Consider the following 23104-nt stretch of genomic DNA (forward strand, 5'->3'; position numbering starts at 1 on the left):
AGTCCCAGACACACACCCCCCTTGCACTCTCAGGCTTCCATACGTAGACACCTTCCCAATCTTGAGGGTCCGCCTGGAGGAGCAACCAATAAAAAAGCCTCTTCGGACGTGGCCTGGAGCCCCAGCCTCGTCCTCGTGTACCGAAAACGAAGACTAAGGCAAGGCTGAAGTGAAGGACAGATACAGATCTGAAGCATCACGGATAAGACCTGAATTAGGCCTCCAATGCATTACCCAGAAAAGTTCTGAAAGGACTCCTGTTGTAGCAGAAACCAGTCCCAGGCAACGGACGGCCATCCCAAAATGTCTAGCAAGAGGCACTAATGCCAAGGATATCCTGAGGAGGTTAATGTGTCTAAAATGTGTCTAGAACAGGAAGGTAGGTCTAGAACTAAAGGAGATCCTGAAGATGTGAAAAGCCACATTTCGTTATTCAGGATAGGTTAAGAACCCTAAAACCTGGCAAGTATTTACAAAACTTTAAGAGGTAAAGGAAAATATGAAATTTTAATAGAATTCCTTGACTTTTTAAAAAATGGTATACTTACCAACATGAATGTTATCTTTAAATGCCACATCATGGAGCTGAAATATTAGATGGCGGCTAAATTTTTCCTCGGTGCTAGAATCCAAGTTGAAAACATCTTCGGCTGAACAGTTAACCCTATATAGTTCTTGAAGTGCCTTACAAACATGCTAAAAATACAAGTAAAATAATTCATATTTCAAATTGTTTTAAAATTTTTCCATGAGCAAAGTTCAAATACCGTGGTACAACTCAAACTCATCTTTTTTATTTTATTATCTGTATACTTACTGTGTAATAATTTCATCAAATTACTGATGTATAGAAATATACATAGTATTTAAATTATGACACACTTATGTTCAAAGAATCATAGGCTCTCAGGAGTAAAGACCTCATAAAACTCGAACAATTTACCTTATATATTAATATCCTCTAAAATCACAGTAAAAATATTTCTTTTTAAGCATCTCTTTAAATATCATCTATGAGTTTAAAGTCACTAATTCTATTTTTTTATAGTTTTAGTTTTCAGGAAGTTCCTCACACATATTGAGCCCAAATCTACATCCACGGACATAGCCCTCTGGGGCTAGATGCTGATATTTAAAAAAAATTTTTTTTTAAATTTTTATTTGTGAGAGAGAGAGAGAAAGAGCGCGCACACACAGGGGAGGGGCAGAGAGAAAGGGAGACAAAAATTCCAAGCAGGCTGCAGGCTCTGAGCTGTCAGCACATGTCCCAATGCGGGGCTCAAACCTACAAACCATGAGATCATGACCTGAGCCAAAGTTGGATGCTTCACCGACTGAGCCACCCAGATGCCCCCAGATGCTGCTCATATTGAAGGCAGTTAAGCATTATAAGAAGGCAGCAAGCAGGATAGGCGCACAAGATTTGGAATCGGAAAGATCTAGGTTTGAGTACTGGCTTTGCCACTTACCAGCTCTGTGACTTTGGTCAAACCCAAACCTTACATTCCTAGTGCAAAATAGGATAATAATCAGACCTAACTTTGGGGATTGTTGTAAGGAGTAAATGACAAAATGAAAGTAAAGAATTAGCACAGTGCCTGGCATATATACCTGCTTAAAAGCAGCTACAAAATGAGTCACTTCTCCTGAAACCTCAGCCTCCTCATTTGCAAAATGAAGTTACTAAGAACTACCATGCATGGTTATCCTGACATTAGCAAAATGCTTGTAAACTGGCAAGCACTTAGACACCTAATAGTTATACAATAAGTTTTATTTATTAATATTATTTGAGCATTATTACAGCTACCCCCCTCCCACCCTCTTTGATAGTATTCTTCAATATTCTCACTTTCTTAGAGACTTCCTCAGTTTCCTATTTACATCAATTCCCCCTTCATATTCTGTCTCCATTTGTAGTACTTACACAGCTACAATTTTAACTTGTGTGATTACTTTGACTTCAGTTTCCTCTGTTACAGAGGCTATCCCTCACTATCTGTTCTCTCCTCCTTCTGTAGAAATAGAACGCTCATTACCTAGATACAAGGCCATCAGAATAAAGACTACATTTCCCAGACTCCCTTGCAGTAAGGTGTGTGGCCACATGACTCAGTTCAGGCCAATGGGATGTGAACAGCGGGAAGGTACCTGACTTCTAAGTTATACTCTTGCAGGCAAGGGGCATGCCCATCCCTTCACCCTTTTCTACTGGTTAGAAAGCAGACAGTGGTAGTAAGCCATCTGGACAAGGTAAAATAGGCAACATCTCAGGAAACAGCAAAAGCAGTAAGCCTAGTCTTTAACAATGGAGCCATATCCAGATACTCCATGAGAGAAATAGATTTCTATCTTGTCTAAGCCACATTAAGTTTTGTATTATGGCAACTAAACCTATCCTAATTTGCTATCCTCCATTAGACTATAAATTCTAAGAAGGCAGAAACCATGTCCTATGGGCTAAACCACTGTATTCCTAGTGCCTGGACACACTGACTCTCAGCAGAGGCTGAAAAGATTTTGATAAGTGAATAAAATCTAGTTACGTACCTTGGAGCTGTACAGAATAAATGGAATGACTCCATGGGTCAAACAACAATAGAGTAGTCCTAATCATCAAAGTTAACTTTCCTAAGTTAAACTTTAAATAAATATTTATTTAAATATTAAAATTACAAAATCCACAAATTAAAAATATATGACTATTTGAACAATGTTACCTGTCAGCATAGTTTTATAAAATGCATTAGCACCAGGGCTCATACCATTTGGCAAAAGGGGCTTACTAAAATTTTTCAGTTAAGTCATGGACTCAAAGGGTGGTAGGTTATCACTAATTATCATTAGCCAGTTATTTCTTAACCACCTGTTAAGACAGGATCTAATCTAATTTATGCCTCTTCACACGGAGATTCAAGAGGAAAAGTACTTACTGGAATACACAGTTATTATACAAAGTAACCAATAAATGAAATTAATCTCAGTGTAAATATGAATGAAGGTCATATTATCTAAAATAATCCTACTAACTTTTCTACCAAACAGTAAACGTGTTAAATAAAAAGGCTATATAATTCTAAGCTCACATTTCTACAAATTTTTCCAACTTTTGCTGATGTAGAAGATTAGTTATTTAAGACTAAGTTGGATAAAATTATATAAAGAATTAGGAGGAGGGACGCCTGGGTGGCTCAGTTGGTTGGGAGTTCAACTTCGGCTCAGGTCATGATCTCGCGGTCTGTGAGTTCAAGGTCCACATCAGCTCAGTGCTGACAGCTCAGAGCCTGGGGCCTGCTTTAGACTCTGTGTCTCCCTCTCTCTCAGCCCCTCCCCCACTCACACTCTGTTTCTCTCTCTCTCAAGCATAAACATTAAAAAATAATATGTAAATAAATATTTTAAAAAATTAGGAGGAAAAAATTTTAAATACCTACACCATTTCTGCCACACCAGTGTTTATTAATCTATGTTACAAACAGGATTTGCACTAGTGTTGGTTCAATTCGGGGTATTTCTGGTTTATAATACAATGTGCTACTTCTTAATGGTATGCCGTATTAAAGTGCCAGTAAAAATCTCTGAATCTTAATTCCTTCTTAGCTATACAATAGCTGTGTAATAAATCTTACCTGAGAATTTAAAAGTGTATCATACATCAGGGAGAAATCAGTATCTATGAGTTATTTTAAAATAAAATTAAATTCAAAATACTTATGCATGTTATAATTTACCAAATACAATGAAATAAAACTTTGGAATCTGTTTTTAAGGGTCTAATGGTTATTTTAAGAAAAGTATCCTTCTTGTTTGGTTTCTTTGGGGGAAGGGGGACTAATGTACATTTCTTCTGCATCAAAGCTAGGAGAGAAGGATGATGGAGTAGGAGGATCCTGAGTTCACTCCTTCCACAGACACACCAAGGCTGCAATTAAATACAGAACAGGTCCTCTGAGAGCAGCCTGATGACCTAGAAGAACAGAGCTAAAGATATAAAGGAAAAGCCACATAAATAAGGGTAGGAGGGGCAAAGACCAGGTTGGCTCAGGAACCAAGCCCTAAACACGGTGACCAACAGGAGGAAGAGACATCACGAGGCACAGGTCTTCCCTGAGTAGCCATGGGTTCAAGGCCCACACCGAGCAGCCCTGCCTGCCCTGGAGATGTGCACCAGGAAGACCAGCCACCAGAAAAGGACTTCGAAAAGGAGCAGAACTCCAGGAGAGCTGGAGAGCTGGAGAGCTGGAGGGTTAGGAAACCAAGACTCGACTGTTTTGGTTTTTTTAATGTTTATTTACAGAGAGAAAGATAGTGCTCACGCGAGCAGGGAGGGGCAATGAGAGAGGGAGAGAGAGAATCCCAAGCAGGCTCCAAACCATCAGCACAGAGCTCAAGGTGGGGCTCAAACTCACCAACCATGAGCTCGAGACCTGAGCTGAAATCAAGAGCCGGTCACTTAACCAACTGAGCCACCAGGTGCCCCAAGACTCTACTCTTAAAGGGCTTGTGAGCAATCTTACTCCAAGACACAGCACAAAGATAACAGATTTAAAAAGCACTTGGTCCAGGGGCACCTGGGTGGCTCGTTGGTTAAGCCTCTGACTTCAGGTCAGGTCATGACCTCGTGGTCTGTGAGTTCTAGCCCCACCTAGGGCTCTGACAGCTCACAGCCTAGAGCCTGGAGCCTGCTTTGGATTCTGTGTCTCCCCCTCTCTCTCTCTACCCCTCCCGACTTGTGTGCATGCTCGCTCTCTCTCTCTCTCTCTCTCTCAAAAACAAACACTAAAAAAAAAAAAAAGCACTTGGTCCACACAGGAGGAGATGTATTAATCTTAGTGTGTGTATCAGAGGAGAAGAGGAACTTTCTCTGGGAATGGAAGCACTAGTAAGCATCATTTTTCTTGTTCCCTGGCAGATACAATTTCCAAACACTCTCTCTCCACCTTGCTAGTACCACTCATTGAGCCCCAGCATCACCCTGTGGACTCAGCCCGTCCAACCTGCCCACCCCATCAGGTGCTCCTCCAAAGTGGCTTCCCACATGCTATACCCAGCAGGTAAGCCCAGGCCGGGACTGAAAACCCTGTAAAGCAACTCCTACCCAAGGAGAAGGGGGAAGGGTCAACCCCACCTACCAGCACATGCACAGCAGTCACAGCCAAGCCCTAGAGCCAGCTACAACAGAGGCTAACTCCACCCACAAGCACGTCCCCAGCAGCTGTAGCCACACCACTGGGTCCGTTGATCCTCCCACCCGCCCTGCCCACCAGTGCCCCTGACAGGAGTCAGGGCCCTGTCACGACAGAAGGGCACATACAACCCACACACGGGACACCCCTGGAGCACCCGGTTCTAGTGAGCAGGAGAGATTTCGCTTCTGGGGCCAGTAGGATGCCTTCTACATAAGGATACTACCTTCAAGACCAGGAAACAGAGCAGACTACCAAATACATAGAAATAAACACAGAAAAAATGAGAAAGAACATGTTCCAAATAGGGGGAAAAAAAAAAAACAACCTCAAAGAAAGCATCAAACAAAAGAAAGATAAACAATCTACCTGATAAAGACTTCCAAGTGATGGTCATAAGGACTTATAGAACCAAAAGACCACATATAAATAAATCGATCTTAAGAAAAAAGAACAAAGCTGGAGGTATCACACTGCCAGATTTCATACTATACTACAAAGCTACAGTAATCGGGGCGCCTGGGTGGCGCAGTCGGTTAAGCGTCCGACTTCAGCCAGGTCACGATCTCGCGGTCCGTGAGTTCGAGCCCCGCGTCGGGCTCTGGGCTGACGGCTCAGAGCCTGGAGCCTGTTTCCGATTCTGTGTCTCCCTCTCTCTCTGCCCCTCGCCCGTTCATGCTCTGTCTCTCTCTGTCCCAAAAATAAATAAACGTTGAAAAAAAAAAAATTTTTAAAAAAAAAGCTACAGTAATCAAAGTAGTATGATACTGGCACAAAAGTACACACATAAATCAATGAAACAGAACACAGAGCACAGAAATAAACCCACAATTAAATGATCATTCTACAACAAAGAAGGAAAGAATATACAATGGATAAAAGACACTATGTTCAATAAATAGTGCTGGGAAAACTGAAGAGCTAGCTAAACACAAAAGAATTCACTTTCTTTCATCGTATACAAAAATAAACTCAAAATGGATTAAAGAACTAAATGTAATGCCTGAAACCAAAAAACTCCTTAAAGAAACTATAGGCAGTAAACTCTAGGATATTTGAGCATTAGTTTTTGGATCTGTTTCCTCAGGTTAAGGGTAACAAAAGCAAAATTAAACAACAAGGACTACATCAAACCAAAAAGTTTTTGCACAGAGAAGGAAACAATCAACAAAACAAAAAGACAATCTCCTGAATGGGAGAAGATATTTATAAATGATGTATCGAATAAGAAATTAATAGCCAAAATGTCTAAAGAACCCCTAACAACTCAACACCAAAAAACAAAACTCTGATTTTAAAAACGTGCAGAGGACTTGAGTGACATTTTTCCAAAGGAGATGTCCAGATGGCCAACAGACACATTAAAAAATGCTCAACATCACTCATCAGGGAAATGCAAATCAAAACCACAGTAAGATATTACCTCACACAAGTCAGAATGGCTAGTATCAAAAAGACAAGAAATAAAAAGCATTGGCAAGGATGTAGAGAAAAGGGAACTCTTTTGCACTGTTGATGGTAACGTAAACTGGTGCAGCCTCTCTGGAAAACAGTATGAGATTTTCCAAAAAGTAAAAAATAGAACTACCGTACGATCCACCAATTCCATTCCTGGGGATTTACCCAAAGAAAACAAAAACACTGATTTAAAAAGATGTACACACTCCTATATTTACTGCACCATTATTTACAATAGCCAAGATATGGAAGACATTTAAGTGTCCGCTGATAGATGAATGAATAAAGAAGATGTAATCATAAAGAATATGATTACTCAGCCATGAAAAACAATAAAATTTTGCCATTTGCCAGCACATGTGTTATGCTAAGTGAAATAGGTCAGACAGGGAAAGTCAAATTCCACGTGGTTTCGCTTACCTGTGGAATCTAAAAACCAAGACAAACAAAACTAACCAAAATAGACTCATAGGAATAGTCATTAATATTATAATAACTTTATATGGTGACTAGACTCATCCTGATGGATCCTATATAATGTATATAGATGTCAAGTCACTGTGTTATACCCCTGAAACCAATATTAGATGTCAACTATACTTCATAATAAATAAACAAACAAACCTAAGTAAGGTTGGGGGGGGGGGAGGCAAAGCCAAAAGAAAGCTAACATATGATTTTTTTTAAAAAATATTTGTGGGGTGGGGCACCTGGGGGGTTCAGTCGGTTAAGCATCCAACTTTGGCTCAGGTCATGATCTCACAGTTCATGAGTTTGAGCCTCTCGCATGGGGCTCCGTGAGGCTCCATTGGGCTCTGCACTAATAGTACAGAGCATGTTTGGGATTCTTGCTCTCCCCTCTCTCTCTGCCCCTCCCCTGCTCATGTTTTTTTTCCTCTCTCAAAATAAATACACACTTTTAAAAAAAAGTATTTGCATACATTTTTCACAAAAAATTTTAAAAACATATAGTGATTCAACATAATTGGGCAGATATTCTCTACCAAAAACATTTTGAGATATATTTTTTCTAATTTTAAGTTTTATCTATTTATTTGGGGAGAGAGAGAGAAAAAATACAAGTGGGGGAGGGGCAGAGAGAGGAAGAGAGAGAGAATCCCAAGCAGACTCTGCACTGTCAGCACAGAGCCCAAAATGGAGCTCGAACCTATGAAATGTGAGATCATGACCTGAGCCCAAGTTGGATACTTACCTGACTAAGCCACCTGGGCACCCTTGAGATATATTTAAAGTTATAAAAGGTGTCATCTACAATTAACATCTAAAAGAAAAAAATTAATCAACAAATGTTAATGCCTACTTTGGGCCCAAATAAAAACCAATATAAGTTTAATATAACTTAATGTAATAAAATATTAAAAGTTTTTATAAACATACATAATAGTATTCAGTTGAACAAGCCCATATTATCCCTTTTGTTAGTAACTTCCTGGTTGACACTGCTAAATCAAAAACATACTAGAATTAGTCTTTTCTCCTTTAAAAACAATGTTAACTGAATTACTAGACCATGTTTTTCCAATACTATAAGACCTAGAATAAGAATTAAGTCTTTCTAGACCTTAGTTTTCAAATTTATGATGGCACAATAATTTCCAAAATCCTTGTGAGCAAAAAAATTATGATACCTTTTTTAATTTTTTTTTAATGCTTATTTATTTTTGAGACAGAGGGAGACAGAGTGCTAGTGGGGGGAGAAGCAGAGAGAGAGAGCGAGACAGAATCTGAAAAAGGCTCCAGGCTTCGAGCTGTCAGCATAAAGCCTGATGCGGGGCTCAAACCCATGAACCGTGAGATCACGACCTGAGCCAAAGTCAGACGCTTAACCGACTGAGCCACCCAAGTGCCCCTTATTTTTTTAATTTGAGAGAGAGAGAGAGAGAGAAGCAAGCAGAGGAGAGGGGCAAAGGGAGAGAGAGAGAATCTCAAGCAGCCCAGCATGGAGCCAGATGTGGGGCTCGATCCCATGACCCTGGGATCATGACCTGAGCCAAAATCAAGATGGACACTCAACCAACTGAGCCGCCCAGGTACCCCTGTGATACAAATTTTTTTATTTTTTATTTTTTAAGTTATATTTATTTTGAGAGAGAGAGAGAGAGAACCAGCAGGGGAGGGGCAGAGAAAGAAAGAGAGACACAGAGAAACAGAGAGACAGAGAGAGAAAGAGACTATCCCAAGCAGGCTCCAGGCTGTCAGCACAGAGCCTGACTTGAGGCTCAATCTGACGAACCATAAGATCATGACCTTAGCCAAGATCAAAGTCATATGCTTAACTGGCTGAGTCACCCAGGTGCCCCTATGACACAATTTTTAATCAAAGTTTTCTTGAAATTCATCTTACTACCTGATTTTTATAGTAAAAATGACTTTGCCTTTTTACCAGAGTCAGCTATTTATAATATAAAGAGAATTAACATATAATTTAAAAAGTGTCCAAACTGCCATCTTTCTCAAGGCTATTTTTTATAGATGTGCTAATATCACAAAACATATAGACTAGAACTGAACCTTTGGTCTCTTTGGAACTTTACTCAGAAAAGTCACATTAAGAAATGAAGGTCAAAAGGAAGAGGAAAAAAAAAAAGGAGCTGAAACACAGAAGCCAAATATTACATAGGTTGGATGCACTTAATGAATGAATAAATGAATGAAGAGATATACAGATATAAGAAGAAAAACCCAAGTTTTTAATGTACCTCGATGAGTAACGCAACCATCTTTTTCCCATCAGCTTCAGGATTCGCATGTTTGTTAAATTCCAAATCAAAATAAAGCTTGCACACAGCGTTTTCAGGAATGACTTCATAGCAGTGTAAGAGATTTTTTCTAATTGAATAATGCGAGATTATTAGGTTTACATCTTATACCTTTTAAATCATAATACCTGCTTTTATATTTCAAGATACTGTATTAACTGTGATTTAATGACATATAACTATGGCACAGTGAAGGCACGACAAAGTAAACAACTGCTCACGGTAGGTTTATGGATCATATTATTAAGAGCTCCCATCACACAACATGTAATAATTGTATTCGTAACATTATTTAACTTGAAAATATTTTCAAGTGCTGATAATTTTCACATTGTATGACAATTCTTTGCTTTTTGGTGACATGATAAAGCAAATCCTGTCTAAGAAAAGGACTTTCTCAAACTGGAATCCCAAGATCACATATATTCTTGGGGTTCGATAAATTTTTTGAGAATTTTTAAGATTTGTATTTTCATTAGGAAAACAGTCTTTTCAAAATTGGCTAAAAACATATTCTAAATCACCTGACTTCAACGAGCTTTCAATGCTCCCACGTGGATCAGGAGATAGGACTTTAACACGGGTTAGTAAGAACAGATACTGACTTGATAAATAAATGATTACTTGTGCTAAGTGAAGTTCAGATGGCATCCTATGTAAGTAAGAGGTTTGTAATTTCAACACAGAAAAGTGATGGGGGGATTGGGTCATCATGTGACACAGATTATTTAGGAATTCAAAACACACACACACACACACACACACACACACACACACACACACACACACACGGTTGGTTACACAGTACTCTTCTCCCAACACCTGGTGAGATCATTCAGTGTTGCCATGACAAGGAAGGCTCCAGAATTCAATTCTACCAGTAAAGGACTATTGTGTGATTGAGAACTGTAACAGTTAATTCAGCCAGAATCAATTTCACAAACATAACTAGATGAAGGAAATGTAACTTTAACATGCTGTGCTTTACAGACTTACCGGGATTTATAGTAAAACCAAAGTTGAGTGTAGGTTGTTACCAGGTAAATACGTTGTCCATCACCCACTTTGTATTCCAAAGCAAATACATGAACATCCTTCATAGAAATCAAAAATAATATTCAAAAAATTAATAGAGTACAAATCCAAAAACCCACTGTAGCTACTCAATGCTTATGAAGAATTTTGTCAAATTTTGAAAAACTGGAATTTGAACATCATTCTCTATTACTAAAAATAAGAAAAATAGTCAGTACATCTACACCGATCAAAATCTTTGCTTTAAATGTAAATGGACCAAATCCTCCAGTCAAACGACAAAGGGTAACTGACTGAATGGATAAAAAACACAAGACCCATCTATATGCTGCCTACCAGAGACTCACTTCAGACTGAAAGACACATAAACTGAAAAAGGGATAGAAAAAGATATTCCATACAAATGGAAATGGAAAAAAAAAGCTGGAGTGGCAATACTTCTAACAAACAAAATAGATTTAAGACAAACACTACAACAAGAAACAAAGAAGGTCATAACATGATGATAAAGGGATCAGTCTAACAAGAGGATACGGCAATTGTAAACGTCTATGCACCCAACATAAGAGTACCTAAATATATTAAGTACTAACAAAGAGGGAGAAAATGACAGTAATACAATAATAGTAGCACACTTTAACACCCCATTTACATCAATGGATAGATCATCCAGACAAAAAAAATCAATAAAGTAACTTTGGCTTTGAATGACACACTAAACCATATGGATTTAATAAATATATACAGAACATTTCATCCCCAAACGGCAGAAAACACATTCTTTCCAAGTGCACATGGAACATTCCAGGATATGTCAGGCCACCAAACAAGTCTCAATAAATTTAAAAGGACTGAAATCATATCAAGCATCTTTTCCAACAATAACAATATGAAACCAGAAATCAATATGAGAAAAAAACTGGAAATAAATGTGCTAGTAAAAAAACCAATGGGCCAATGGAGAAATCAAAGGGAAATCCAAAAATACCTGGACACACGAGAAAATGGAAAGACAATGGCTCCAAATTTACAGGAGACACAGGAAAAGTTCTATTAGAGGCAAGTTTATAGCAATACAGGCCTACTTCAAGAAACAAGAAAAATCTCAAAGAAGCAATCTAAACTTACACCTAAAGGAACAAAACAAGAATAAAAAAAAGCCCAAAATTAGAAGGAAGAAAATAATAAAAATCAGAGTGGAAACAAAGACTAAAAGACAATAGAAAATATCAATGGAATTAAGAACTGGTTCTTTGAAAAGATAAACAAAATTGATATAACCAGACTCATCAAGAATAAGAAAGACAACTCAAAAATAAAATCAGAAATAAAAGAGGGGCGCCTGGGTGGCTCAGTCAGTTAAGCGTCCGACTTCCGCTCAGGTCATGATCTCACGGCTTGTGAGTTCAAGCCCCACGTCGGGCTCTGTGCTGACGGCTCAGAGCCTGGAGCCTCTTCAGATTCTGTGTCTTTCTCTCTCTCTCTGTCCCTCCCCTGCTAATACTCTGTCTCTCTCAAAAATAAATAAACATTAAAAAAAATAAAAAAAAGAGAAGTTACAACTGACACCACAAAAACACAAAAGATTAAAGGGACTACTACATCTTTTGATTAGGTCTGGGTCTTTTAAGAAGCCTGTTCTGGACCATGAACTTCATACTGGCTTATCAGCCCACCCACTAGGTGAGGCAGGATGATTAGAGTGGGCTGGAGATAGGTATTTCATTAGGTATTTTATTATTTAGTTTAGCTCTGATAAAACCCTGACAGCTTAAACCATGGTTAAATAGTGTCTCCTCAGTGTAGACCATGTTAAAAAGAACAGACTGCTTTGACGTATTTCTAATTGGTTCCTCTTTTCTTCTCCCTGCTGGAAGCATGAGGAGATTTTTCTCTGGTGTTCATTGTGAGAAATTGATAGAGCTCCCCAGGGGGAGAATTTCATAAAAGTGTGGGGCCATTTCTGCTTCTCCCTCTTCCTCTCCCCAACCCCCAATGACCGGTCTTCTTAGAGATTTTCTCTCTCAGACTTGTCCATCCTGAGACTCCAGCAAGTTATCAGTTACAGTCCAGGTTTCCCTAACTTGACACTAGTTCCCAGAGAACAGAGGTTACTGCTCATGGGTCTTTTCTCCAGGAGGCTATGATTCTCTGTTTTTGTCTGTCAATCTTTCCAATTTGGGGGAGCAGTGGCTTACCTGTGTTCTCACTTCTCTTACAGATCTAAGAAAAGTTGTTGATTTTTCAGTTTGTTCAGCTTTTTATACTACTTAGGTAAAAAATTAGTGTTGTTGGGACACAGTGGCAACTTTTAAGCCTCCTATATGGATTGGAAATTGAAAGTCTACATATTTCTTTAAAAAAAATTTTTTTTTTAACGTTTATTTATTTTTGAGACAGAGCATGATCGGGGGAGGGGCAGAGAGAGAGGGAGACACAGAATCAGAAGCAGGCTCCAGGCTCTGAGCCATCAGCCCAGAGCCTGACGCGGGGCTCGAACTCACGGACCGTGAGATCGTGACCTGAGCTGAAGTCGGACGCTTAACCGACTGAGCCACCCAGGTGCCCCTACATATTTCTTTTAAAATACGTATCTCTGTGTTTTTAGGATGTGAATTTGGCACTGTTTTTTTCATAAATTTTTAGATTAAAAAAATAAAAATAAAAAGTGGAAAAAAAATAAAGGGACTACTACAAGAAAGTATATGCCAACAAATTGGACAACTTAGAAGAAATGGACAAATCCATAGTAACATAAAGTTTTCCAAGACTAAATCAGAAATAGAAAATGGATTACTAGTAATGAAATTCAATTGGTAATCAAAAACTCCCCAAAAAACAAAAGTCTAGGGCCAGATGGCTTCACAGGTGAATTTTACCAAACATCTTTTACTCATTTTTTAAAAAGTTTAAATATTTATTTTGAGAGAGACAGAGAGCAAGTGAGCACAAGCAGAAGAGGAGCAGTGAAAGGGAGAGAGAGAATCCCAAGCAGGCTCTGCACTGTCAGCACGAACTTGATGTGGGGCTTGAATCCACAAACCCCAATATCATGACCTGAGCCAAAACCAAGGGTCAGGCGCTCAACTGACTGAGTCCTCCAGGTGCTCCTCACCAAACATCTTTTAAAGAAGAGTTAATAACTATGCTTCTCAAACTATTCCAAAATATATAAGAGGAAGGAATTCTTTTTTTTTTTTAAAGGAATACTTCTGAATTTGTTCTGAAAGAACAGCATTACCCTCAAACTAAACCAAAGACACTAAAAAAAAAAAAAAAAAAAGTAGACTATTATCCCTGATGAGCACAGATGTAAAAAGCTTCAACAAAATATTAGCAAATCTAACACAATACATTAAAAGGATCATTCACCAGGGCGCCTGGGTGGCTCAGTCATTGAGCGTCCAACTTCAGCTCAGGTCATGGTCTCGCAGTTCGCGGGTTCAAGCCCTGTGTCCGGCTCTGTGCTAACAAACAGGTCAGAGCCTGGAGCCTGCTTCAGATTCTGTATCTCTCTCTCCCCCTCCCCTGCTCATGCTCTGCCTCTCTCTGTCTCTCAAAAATAAATGAATGTTAAAAAAAAATTTTTTTAATAAAAAAAAATTTAAAAAAAAAGATCATTCACCATGATTAAGTGGGGTTTATTCCAGGGATGCAAGGATGGATCAATACCCACAAATCAATCAACATAATACAACACTTTAAAAAGCATTTGACCGGGGCGCCTGGGTGGCGCAGTCGGTTAAGCGTCCGACTTCAGCCAGGTCACGATCTCGCGGTCTGTGGGTTCGAGCCCCGCGTCGGGCTCTGGGCTAATGGCTCAGAGCCTGGAGCCTGTTTCCGATTCTGTGTCTCCCTCTCTCTCTGCCCCTCCCCCGTTCATGCTCTGTCTCTCTCTGTCCCAAAAATAAATAAAAAACGTTGGAAAAAAAAAAAATAAAAAGCATTTGACCAAATTCCGTATCATAACACTATCAACAAAATGAGTATTGAGGGAACATCTCAACATAATAAAAACCATATATGACAGACCCATAGCCAGCATCATCCTCAACAATGAAAAGTTGAAAGCTTTCCCTTTAAGATCAAGAAAAGATAAAGATGCCCACTTTCCCCACTTTTGTTCAACACAGTACTAGAAGTCCTAACCACAGCAATCAGACAAGAAAAAGGAGGGGAAAAAAGGCATCCAAACTGGTAAGGAAGAAGTAAAACTGTCACTATTTGCAGAGGACATGATACTACATATAGAAAACCCTAAAGACTCCACCAAAAAATAATTACAATAAATGAATTCAATAGAATTGCGAGATACAAAATTAACATAGAGAAATCAAGTGTACTTTTAAATACTAATAGTGAGCTATCAGAAAGAAATTAAGAAAATAATCTCATTTACAGTTGCATCAAAAGGAATAAAACACCTAGGAATAAATTTAATCAACGAAGTGAAAGACCTGCACTCTGAAAACCATGAGACACTGATTAAAGAACTGAAGACAACAAAAATGGAAAGATATACAATGCTCATGGATCTGAAGAAGTAATACTGTTATAATGTCCATATTATCCAAAGCAATCTACAGATCGAATGCAATCCCTACCAAAATACCAATAATATCTTTCACAAAACTAGCACAAATAGTCCTAAAATTTGTAGGGAACCAAAGAAGATCACAAATAGCCAAAGCAGTCTTCAGCAAGAAGAACTAAGCTGGAAGTATTCCAACCCCAGATTTCAAAGTAGATTACAATTCTATAGATATCAAAATAGTATGGCACTGGCACAAAAGTACACACACAAATCAATGGAACAGGATAGAGAGCCCAGAAACAAATCCATAATTATAAGGTCAATTAATCTATAACAAAGGAGGCAAGAATATGCAATGAGGAAAAGACAGTCTCCTCAATAAATGGTGCTGAGAAAACTGGATAGCTAATGCAAACAAATGAAACTGGGCCACTTTTTCGCACCATACACAAAAATAAACTCAAAACAGATTAAAGACCTAAATATAAGACCTAAAACTATAAACCTCCTTAAAGAAAATACAGGCAGTAAACTCTTGGACATCAGCCTTAGCAATATTTTTCTGGATCTATCTCCCCAGGCAGTGGAAACAAAAGCAAAAATAAACAATTGGGACTACACCAAACTAAAAAGCTTTTGCACAGCAAAAGATACCATCAACAAAATGCAAAAGCAACCTCCTGAATGGGAGAAGATATTTACAAATGATATATCTGATAAGGGGTTAATATCCAAACTAACATAAAGAACTCTTACAACTCAACACCAAAAAAAAATCTGACTTTAAAAATGTGCAGAGCACTTGAATAGACATTTTTCCAAAGAAGACCTATAGATGGACAACAGACACATGAAGAAATGCTCACCATCACTAATCATCCCGGAAATGCAAATCAAAACCACACTGAGATACCACCTTGCCCCCATCAGAATGGCTAGTATCAAAAAGACCAGAAATAACAATGTTTGTAAGGATTTGGAGAAAAGGGAACACTCATGCAGCACTGTTGGTGGGAACGTAAGTTGGTGCAGCCGCTATGGAAAACAGAATGGAGGTTCCTCAAAAAAATTAAAATAGAAATACCATACAATCCAGTAATTCGGTATTTACCTGAAGAAAATGAAAGCACTAATTCAGAAGAATATGTGTACCCATATTTATTTATAACAGCCAAGATATGGAACACACCAAGTGTCCACTGACAGATGAATGGATAAAGAAGATACAGTATATGTACTCAAAGGAATATTACTCAGCCCTAAAAAAAAAAAAAAGAATGAAGTCTTGCTGTTCACAACATGGATGGACCTAGAGGGTATTATGCTAAGTGAAATAAGTTAGAGAAAAACAAAGATCATATGATTTCATTTATATGTGGAATCTAAAAACAAAACGAACCTAAAACAGACTCATAAATACAGAGAATAAACCGGTGGTTGCCAAAGTGGGGCAGGGAGGAGATGGAGAGACAAGAGAAATAGGGGAAGGGGATTAAAAAGTACAATCTTCCACTTATAAAATAAGTAAGTCATGGTGATGAAAAGGACAGCATAGGGAATATAGTCAATAATATTGGAGTGACTTCGGTGATAGATGGTAACTAGACTTATTGTGGTAAGCATTTTGTAATGTATAGAACTGTCAAATCACTATGTTGTTCACCTGAAACTAATATACTTACTATGTCAACTATATTTGAAACAAAAAAATTTTTAAGTGTCATTACAAATTTTTCAAACCAATTGGCACCACATAGGTCATTGCTCTTCATTCTTAATATAAAGTAAATGGCCAATAATTCATAGGGATATGTTTTGCAAACAGTGTGATATTTAGATCACGATTCTTTTGTAGATCATGCGGGCTGGAATGAACACAAACAACGATTTTTAGTTTGTTTTTAGAAATCTAAAGTTACAGTAGCCCCAGAAATAAAGGCAGGAGATGAGAAAATTACCTCTTTACAGCTTTTAACAAAATTAAAGGCTTCAGTTTGCCGATGGAATAGTTTCCAAATGGAAGGTGGTTCTTCTGGCTTGGACAATCTCGGTCTGTATACTGAGGACAATGGTTTCCTCTCATAACAAGCTGCTCGTTCTTCAATTTGCTTCAGTTTTGCTTCCCATTTTCTCTCCATTGGTTCAGAAGTTACGGGAAACTAAATCCTATCCTGTGTAAGATTTCTACCAATTAGTACTAAAACAAACAAGGACATCAATTTCTTTGTTTAGAATATATATACATATTTTTTGGTAAAACTTCAAAACCCATTTCCTAATGGCTATTTCCTTATCCTATTTATTTACTTATTTATTTTACACGAAGTTTTAATGTGAAATGAGAACATGGCTAGTTGTCAGATATCTTTCAATCTTGGTTCTTCTAACAGTGCTATGATTTTAGAAGTTCCCTGAGCCTTAACTGCAAAATGGGGATCAATGTCATCCTGAATACTTTATGTAATTATCAGGATACATGCGATAAGACCTAAGAAAACGTTTTGTAAATTACAAAGTCACAGGTAAATACAAGTGGTTTTTGTATCATTATCGTTTTCACTAGAACCACTTTAATGCATCAAGCACTATTGACCTTGCCCAAGTCGTCCTACTACTTTGGCCATGACTCTTGTGCTACTACTTCTCAGGGCAGAGTTCATTTCCAGACACCACTGTGCAACTCTTAGTTCCCTTTCCTTCTATGTTTCTATCCATTTCTTTTCTTTTCACCCAACACAGCCGTTAGTTGGGAGGACAATACCGTGTATAAATGGGAACTGCAATATTAGCTACTTTGGTTTAGGATGTCTATGTTCATCATAAGCACGACTGAAGACGGGAATAAATAAATTTTAATCTATGTCTGTTAATGACTGCAATTTTGTGATCAATGTGAAATGATGGTCTTTTAACACTTGTTTATTAATCTAATCATGTATGTTTTTGTTTGCATACGTTTCCATTTTAACCAGGTGAGGGGGCCAGGCAATACTTTTTCAACTTTTGATTATGTTTTACTTAGAAAAAAAAAAAAAAGGATGAGTTTTTAGAAAGGGAAAAAAGCTTGTATCGTAGGTAGATAATGGCCACAAAATTTTTGCCATTCCTCCCATCAACAGCTGCTGTCTGAGCCCACTCCCACACTGACTCTGTGTTTGGTCATGTGACTTGCTTTGGTCACATCAACAATGTGAATCTCAATGTGTCAATGTCACATCAACAAATGGGAAGCAAACTAGTGGCGTTAAGTGCTTTTGCACTGGATTTGGCTATGCTGTAGTCCCACCCTGGGACTGTCATGCCAGAACTCTAGCCTCATAGAGGATAAAAAGCCATCCGGAGAAGAACCCAAGTTACCCCAGGTAACAGCCAACATCAACTATCAGATATATTGAGTTAAGCTATTTTGGATCAGGCACCCACCAGAATTCAATGTGTAAGTAAGCCTGAGTGAGTTCAGGTGAGATCTGCAAAGCAGCTGTTCAACCCACAGAACTGGAAGAAAATATTACTTTTTGTTTAAGCCTAGAAGTTTTGGCGTGATGTTTTACACAGAAATAGAAAACCGATGTAGTCTCCCTCTTCATCAATATCTATGTCATAATTTACTGATATATAAAACACATACATTCATTTTATAAACCAAAATAACAACATAAACTACAGCATTTGAGGGGAAAATTCCTATTTACCTTTCGCGATGCCTTTCCAGTACTTGTGCTTATCATGTTGATAAATATTCTCTTGAATTTTAGGAGAAAACCTTCCAACAACACAAACTCACTGGCAAATGATACATTCCCGGGAAGGAAAAATAGGTTCATCCTAAAAGACTGAGATGGTAGAACGTCATGACTGTTAAATTTCACATTTGACTCCAACCACAACAGACCTAAGATTGCTCTCTCAAAGTTACACCTGATCCAGATGAAAATTATAAATTACAACCCAAGAGGGGCACCTGGGTGGCTTAGTCGGTTAAGCATCCAACTTCAGCTCAGGTCGTGATCTCCCAGTTGATGGGTTTGAGCCCCACACATCCAGCTCTTATGCTGACAGCTCAGAGCCTGGAGTCTGCTTCTGATTCTGCATCTCCCTCTCCCTCTCTGCCCCTCCCCTGCTGGCACATGCACTCTCTGTCTCTCTCTCTCAAAAATAAATAAACATTAAAAAATTTTTAATAAATAAATAAATTATAACCAACGTAATTCCAAAGATATCAACATAAATTTCATTACAGGTATGCCACGGAAAGGAATACAATTTCACTGGATTGAAGAGACAGGATAATTTTTGACGAAATGGCTTTTTCAATACGAAGTGATACGGGGGCTCCATAATGCTAGATTCTGAGTACAAAGTTTATTTTAATTTGTTTCACATACAGATAAAAATCCTCAACATTTAGACAACCTAAGTGAGAAACTGATTCTCTTCTATAAAGTATAACTTTTAATAAAGCCCACTGATGACTTAATAAAGACAAGAAACACAGAATGCATTTAGATAGGATCTGTAGCTCTAGGATCTAACCAGTAACTGACAAAGAATAACCATGTACATGTTCACACTTAGTGACACTGACATCAGGAAAATTTTTGATTTTGTAAAAATTGCTGGCATGACCATGAGAGTATGGTTTGACAACTCACTGAACTGAGGAAACCATAGTGCCAACAGAGAACAAAGAGAAATTCAATATGTTACTCCCTCATGTTGTTTGCACAGTTCAAAAATTTTAACAGCTGGGTTCAGGGTTAGAAGACAACTGGGGGCCTCACTGTAGGAGCAGGAGGATTAAATGACAAAAGCAAAGGAAATGGAGAACAGGAAGGCATCTGGCATTCTGGTTTTGGACTATCATTTTCCTCATCTCTACCCTCTACGAGAAGAAACAGGTCACCAATTTTGAAATGCTTTTTTTTTTAATGTTTATTTTTGAGAGAGACAGAGCGTGAGTGGGGAAGGGGCAGAGAGAGAGAGGGAGACACAGAATCTGAAACAGGGTCCAGCCTCTGAGCTGTCAGCATAGAGCCCGTGCGGGGTTCAAACTCCAAAACAGCAAGATCATGACCTAGGCTGAAGTTGGACACTTAACCCACTGAGCCACCCAAGTGCCCCTCGAAATGCTTTTAATTCCTGGTGGGGAAGGATTGTGGTCTTTTACATAATTGTGCAGCAAAAACCTCTTTTCACACAGGACCATAACTATTTTTGGTAACAGTTTCCAAGTTCCAAAGAAAAATATTTGCTGTATTTTAAAATACTAGGCTTAAGAGCTCTATTATTTATTTCTTCACACTGTGCCGCAATGTTCTTTCTTCTTTCTCCTCCTCTTCTTTTTTTAAAATAAGCTCTATGCCCGATGTGGGGCTTGAACTCATGACCTCAGGATCAAGAGTCACAAGCTCTACCAACGGAGTCAGCCAGCCAGGCACCCCCGACAGTGCTATTTAATTTTTTTTTAATGTTTATTTATTTCTGAGAGAGAGAGAGAGAGAGAGAGAGAGAGCGAGCATGAGCAGGGGAGGGGCAGAGAGAGAGGGAGGCACAGAATCCAAAGCAGGCTCCAGGCTCTGAGCTGTCAGAACAGAGCAGGATGTGGGGCTCGAACTCATGGACTGCGAGATCATGACCTGAGCCAAGGTCGGCCGCTTAACTGACTAAGCCACCCAGGCGCCACATCCCACAATGCTTTTTTCTTAACATTGCAATTAACCATGTTCAATACTGATTTTACAACTAAAGGTGGTCAGGCTAGAAAAAAGTCTGGCTGAGTCATTTTTGAGGAACCGTAATGGAAGAAGAGGCAGAGGAAAGGGGGCAGAGAAAGGGCATAGGCAGCCAACCTCAATAGCCCTGGTTTACGCCCAGACTTGCCCAGCTAGCACACTTGGTGGCTGGAGTCCCAGGAGCAGCTGGAATACAGATTCCCAGCCTCTAGGGAGAGCTAAAGCCTTGCCATGGATCTCCCTGGTGCGCTTCTAGCTTCTTTCTTCTTTTGTCTAATCACAAGTCAGCTTCTCCCTGTGCCCTGAGAACAGATTCACCAGTATTTTGTGTTTCCCGGCATGTATGTTCCAGTTCCAGTGTTTAGTAATGTTCTGGTATTTGGCAATATTTTCTTAATAAAATCCCCTTGCTGGCCTCCTGGAACACATTATACTACTTCTCCCGCTACTAGAATATTCATGATCAAGTATGAGATTAAAATTCATTTACAGTAATATTGTTATAGAAGATTATATCCCAGATGAGTAACACCTGAAGAAATTAACTACACTAATTGAATGTTCTCCCCACCCCCCACTCCGGTCACTTTGCCCCTCTATGCTTAAACAAAAGTTAAGTCATATTAAAATTTCCCTAAGGGCATCTGGTTGGCTCAGTCGATTAAGCATCAGACTTCGGTTCAGGTCATGATCTCGAGTCGGTGCATTCCAGCCCTACGTTGGGCTCCAAGCTGATAGCTCAGAGTCTGGAGCCTGTTTTGGATTCTGTGTCTCCCTCTCTCTCTACCCAAGCCCACTCACACTCTGTCTTTCTGTCTCAAAAATAAACATTAAAAAAAAAATCAAATTTCCCAAAAATGTCTGGTAAGGGATAACAAAACATACAGTGATATATTATTCTTCTCCAGCTTCCCCTTTCTACCACCCCCAGTGAATCATCCATCCAAACAGCCTAACTCTGCCAGACTAATCACCTTTAAAACCAGATTCAGAACTTTCCATAGGGCCACTCATTAATGGTTCAGAGCATCACTCAGTTCACACTTTGATTCACCTCAAGAAGTCCCAACTCTCTCCAGAATCTGGACCAGATTCTAAACCGCTTTACAGTCTCTAGAATCACTTAATCATTTTATTTCTTACCACCAAATGCATAAGGACCACTTCCTGTCCCTGGCCAATTACAAGCACCCTCTGGCGTAGATTCCTCTCACCTGGAATGCCTCACTTGCTTTTCCCAAACTCTTCCTCTTCAAGGCCCAGATCAAATTCTGCCACCTCTGAGACAACTCTGTCAAAACAAATTACTGGACTCAGAAGACAGTTCCTCTAGCCAACTGTTCTACTATAATTAAAGTTTCACTAGACAAATTAGCATAATTTACAGGAAAACAAAATCTGCTGTTGCTTTAACTCAAGCATCATTTTGGTAAGAAATGCCTGGGCACAGGAAGGGGCGTGGGCATCTCAGGGTAACAGGACTGATTAACAGTACCAGTTCCTTCCTTAGAAGTAGGAGCTGGACCACCGGTAGGATTTGGAGGGGGTCGTATTCTTCAGTTGCACTGCAGCAGAGAAAGGACTGCCAAACACTGGTCCTCTCTCAATTTGGGAAGGATAAAGAAAGGATCTGAGTTTAACCCCGGTAACTCTTTTAGCAAGAGCAAATGATTTAACTGTCTTCAACACCTGTAGCGACTGTAATTGGAATTCCTACCTCTTGGAGTTGTAGAGAGGATACAATGAGCGCACTGCGAAAATGTATTAAGCACTCAACAAAGGGGTGCCATATATACAAGACGATGCATATTTATGTACAAACCCCAGCCCCCGGATTTATACCTGAATGGGCAAAAATGTTGGGGAGCAGGCTAGTTCTTAACGTGGATAAGATAAGATAAGAACTTGAAATTTGGTGAATTTCGTGCTCAATTGTGTTGATATATTCTCCTGCGAAAACGATATGTTGTTTGCATCAGGGTCTGAACGGAGATTGTGAACGAAAACGGGCGGGGAAATCAGAGCAGGGAAGGATTCGGATTTAGAGACAGTAAGCGGAGGGGGTGAGCTAAGAAAAGCGAAGTACAGATTTACCAGCGCGGGTCGCGGCCTGCTCCCTTTCCTCCCGGAGGTCTGACGGGGCCCGCCTTTGACTCCCTTCTCTCTGCTCCTTGGGCCTCGTGAGGCCTTCACGTCTCCGTCCTTTTACTTTCAGAAACCCGCGCCACCGGCGGAAACCCGTGGGCCCGCAGCAGCAGGCGGGGTCCTTCTTCAAACCCCGCGCGAGGGCCAGGCCAGAGCGTGAGGGGGCGTGCCGGCAGGAGGGCGCCGGGCCAATGAGAGAGCGGCATAGGTGCGGAGGGGCCGGAGAAAGGAGAG

At 39.4% G+C, this 23104-nt stretch overlaps 1 protein-coding gene across 7 annotated transcripts in view; it reads right to left on the bottom strand.

Moving 5' to 3' along the window:
• Positions 1-22998, bottom strand: part of PRIMPOL (primase and DNA directed polymerase) — a 58880-nt gene extending 35882 nt beyond the window's left edge. For 2 of the 7 annotated variants that reach the window (XM_047091296.1, XM_047091291.1), the window contains exons 1-7: positions 22820-22997; positions 21940-22016; positions 18686-18826; positions 16952-17164; positions 10421-10518; positions 9365-9494; positions 549-696 (exon numbers count right to left, since the gene is read on the bottom strand). In XM_047091296.1, the coding sequence (XP_046947252.1) occupies positions 549-696; positions 9365-9494; positions 10421-10518; positions 16952-17131 (556 nt within the window). In that variant the 5' untranslated portion in view covers positions 17132-17164; positions 18686-18826; positions 21940-22016; positions 22820-22997. Of the gene's footprint in view, positions 1-548; positions 697-9364; positions 9495-10420; positions 10519-16951; positions 17165-18685; positions 18827-21868; positions 22017-22567; positions 22616-22819 lie in introns of those variants that run through there. The other 5 variants (XM_047091298.1, XM_047091295.1, XM_047091294.1 and 2 more) reach the window with 5 other exon arrangements.
• Between the last annotated feature and the right edge of the window lie 106 nt (positions 22999-23104).

The sequence above is a fragment of the Lynx rufus genome, unplaced genomic scaffold (genome assembly GCF_022079265.1).
Source record: "Lynx rufus isolate CCGP_SWC_20201006 ecotype Redwood Valley unplaced genomic scaffold, mLynRuf1.p SCAF_3, whole genome shotgun sequence".
Classification (NCBI taxonomy): domain Eukaryota; kingdom Metazoa; phylum Chordata; class Mammalia; order Carnivora; family Felidae; genus Lynx; species Lynx rufus.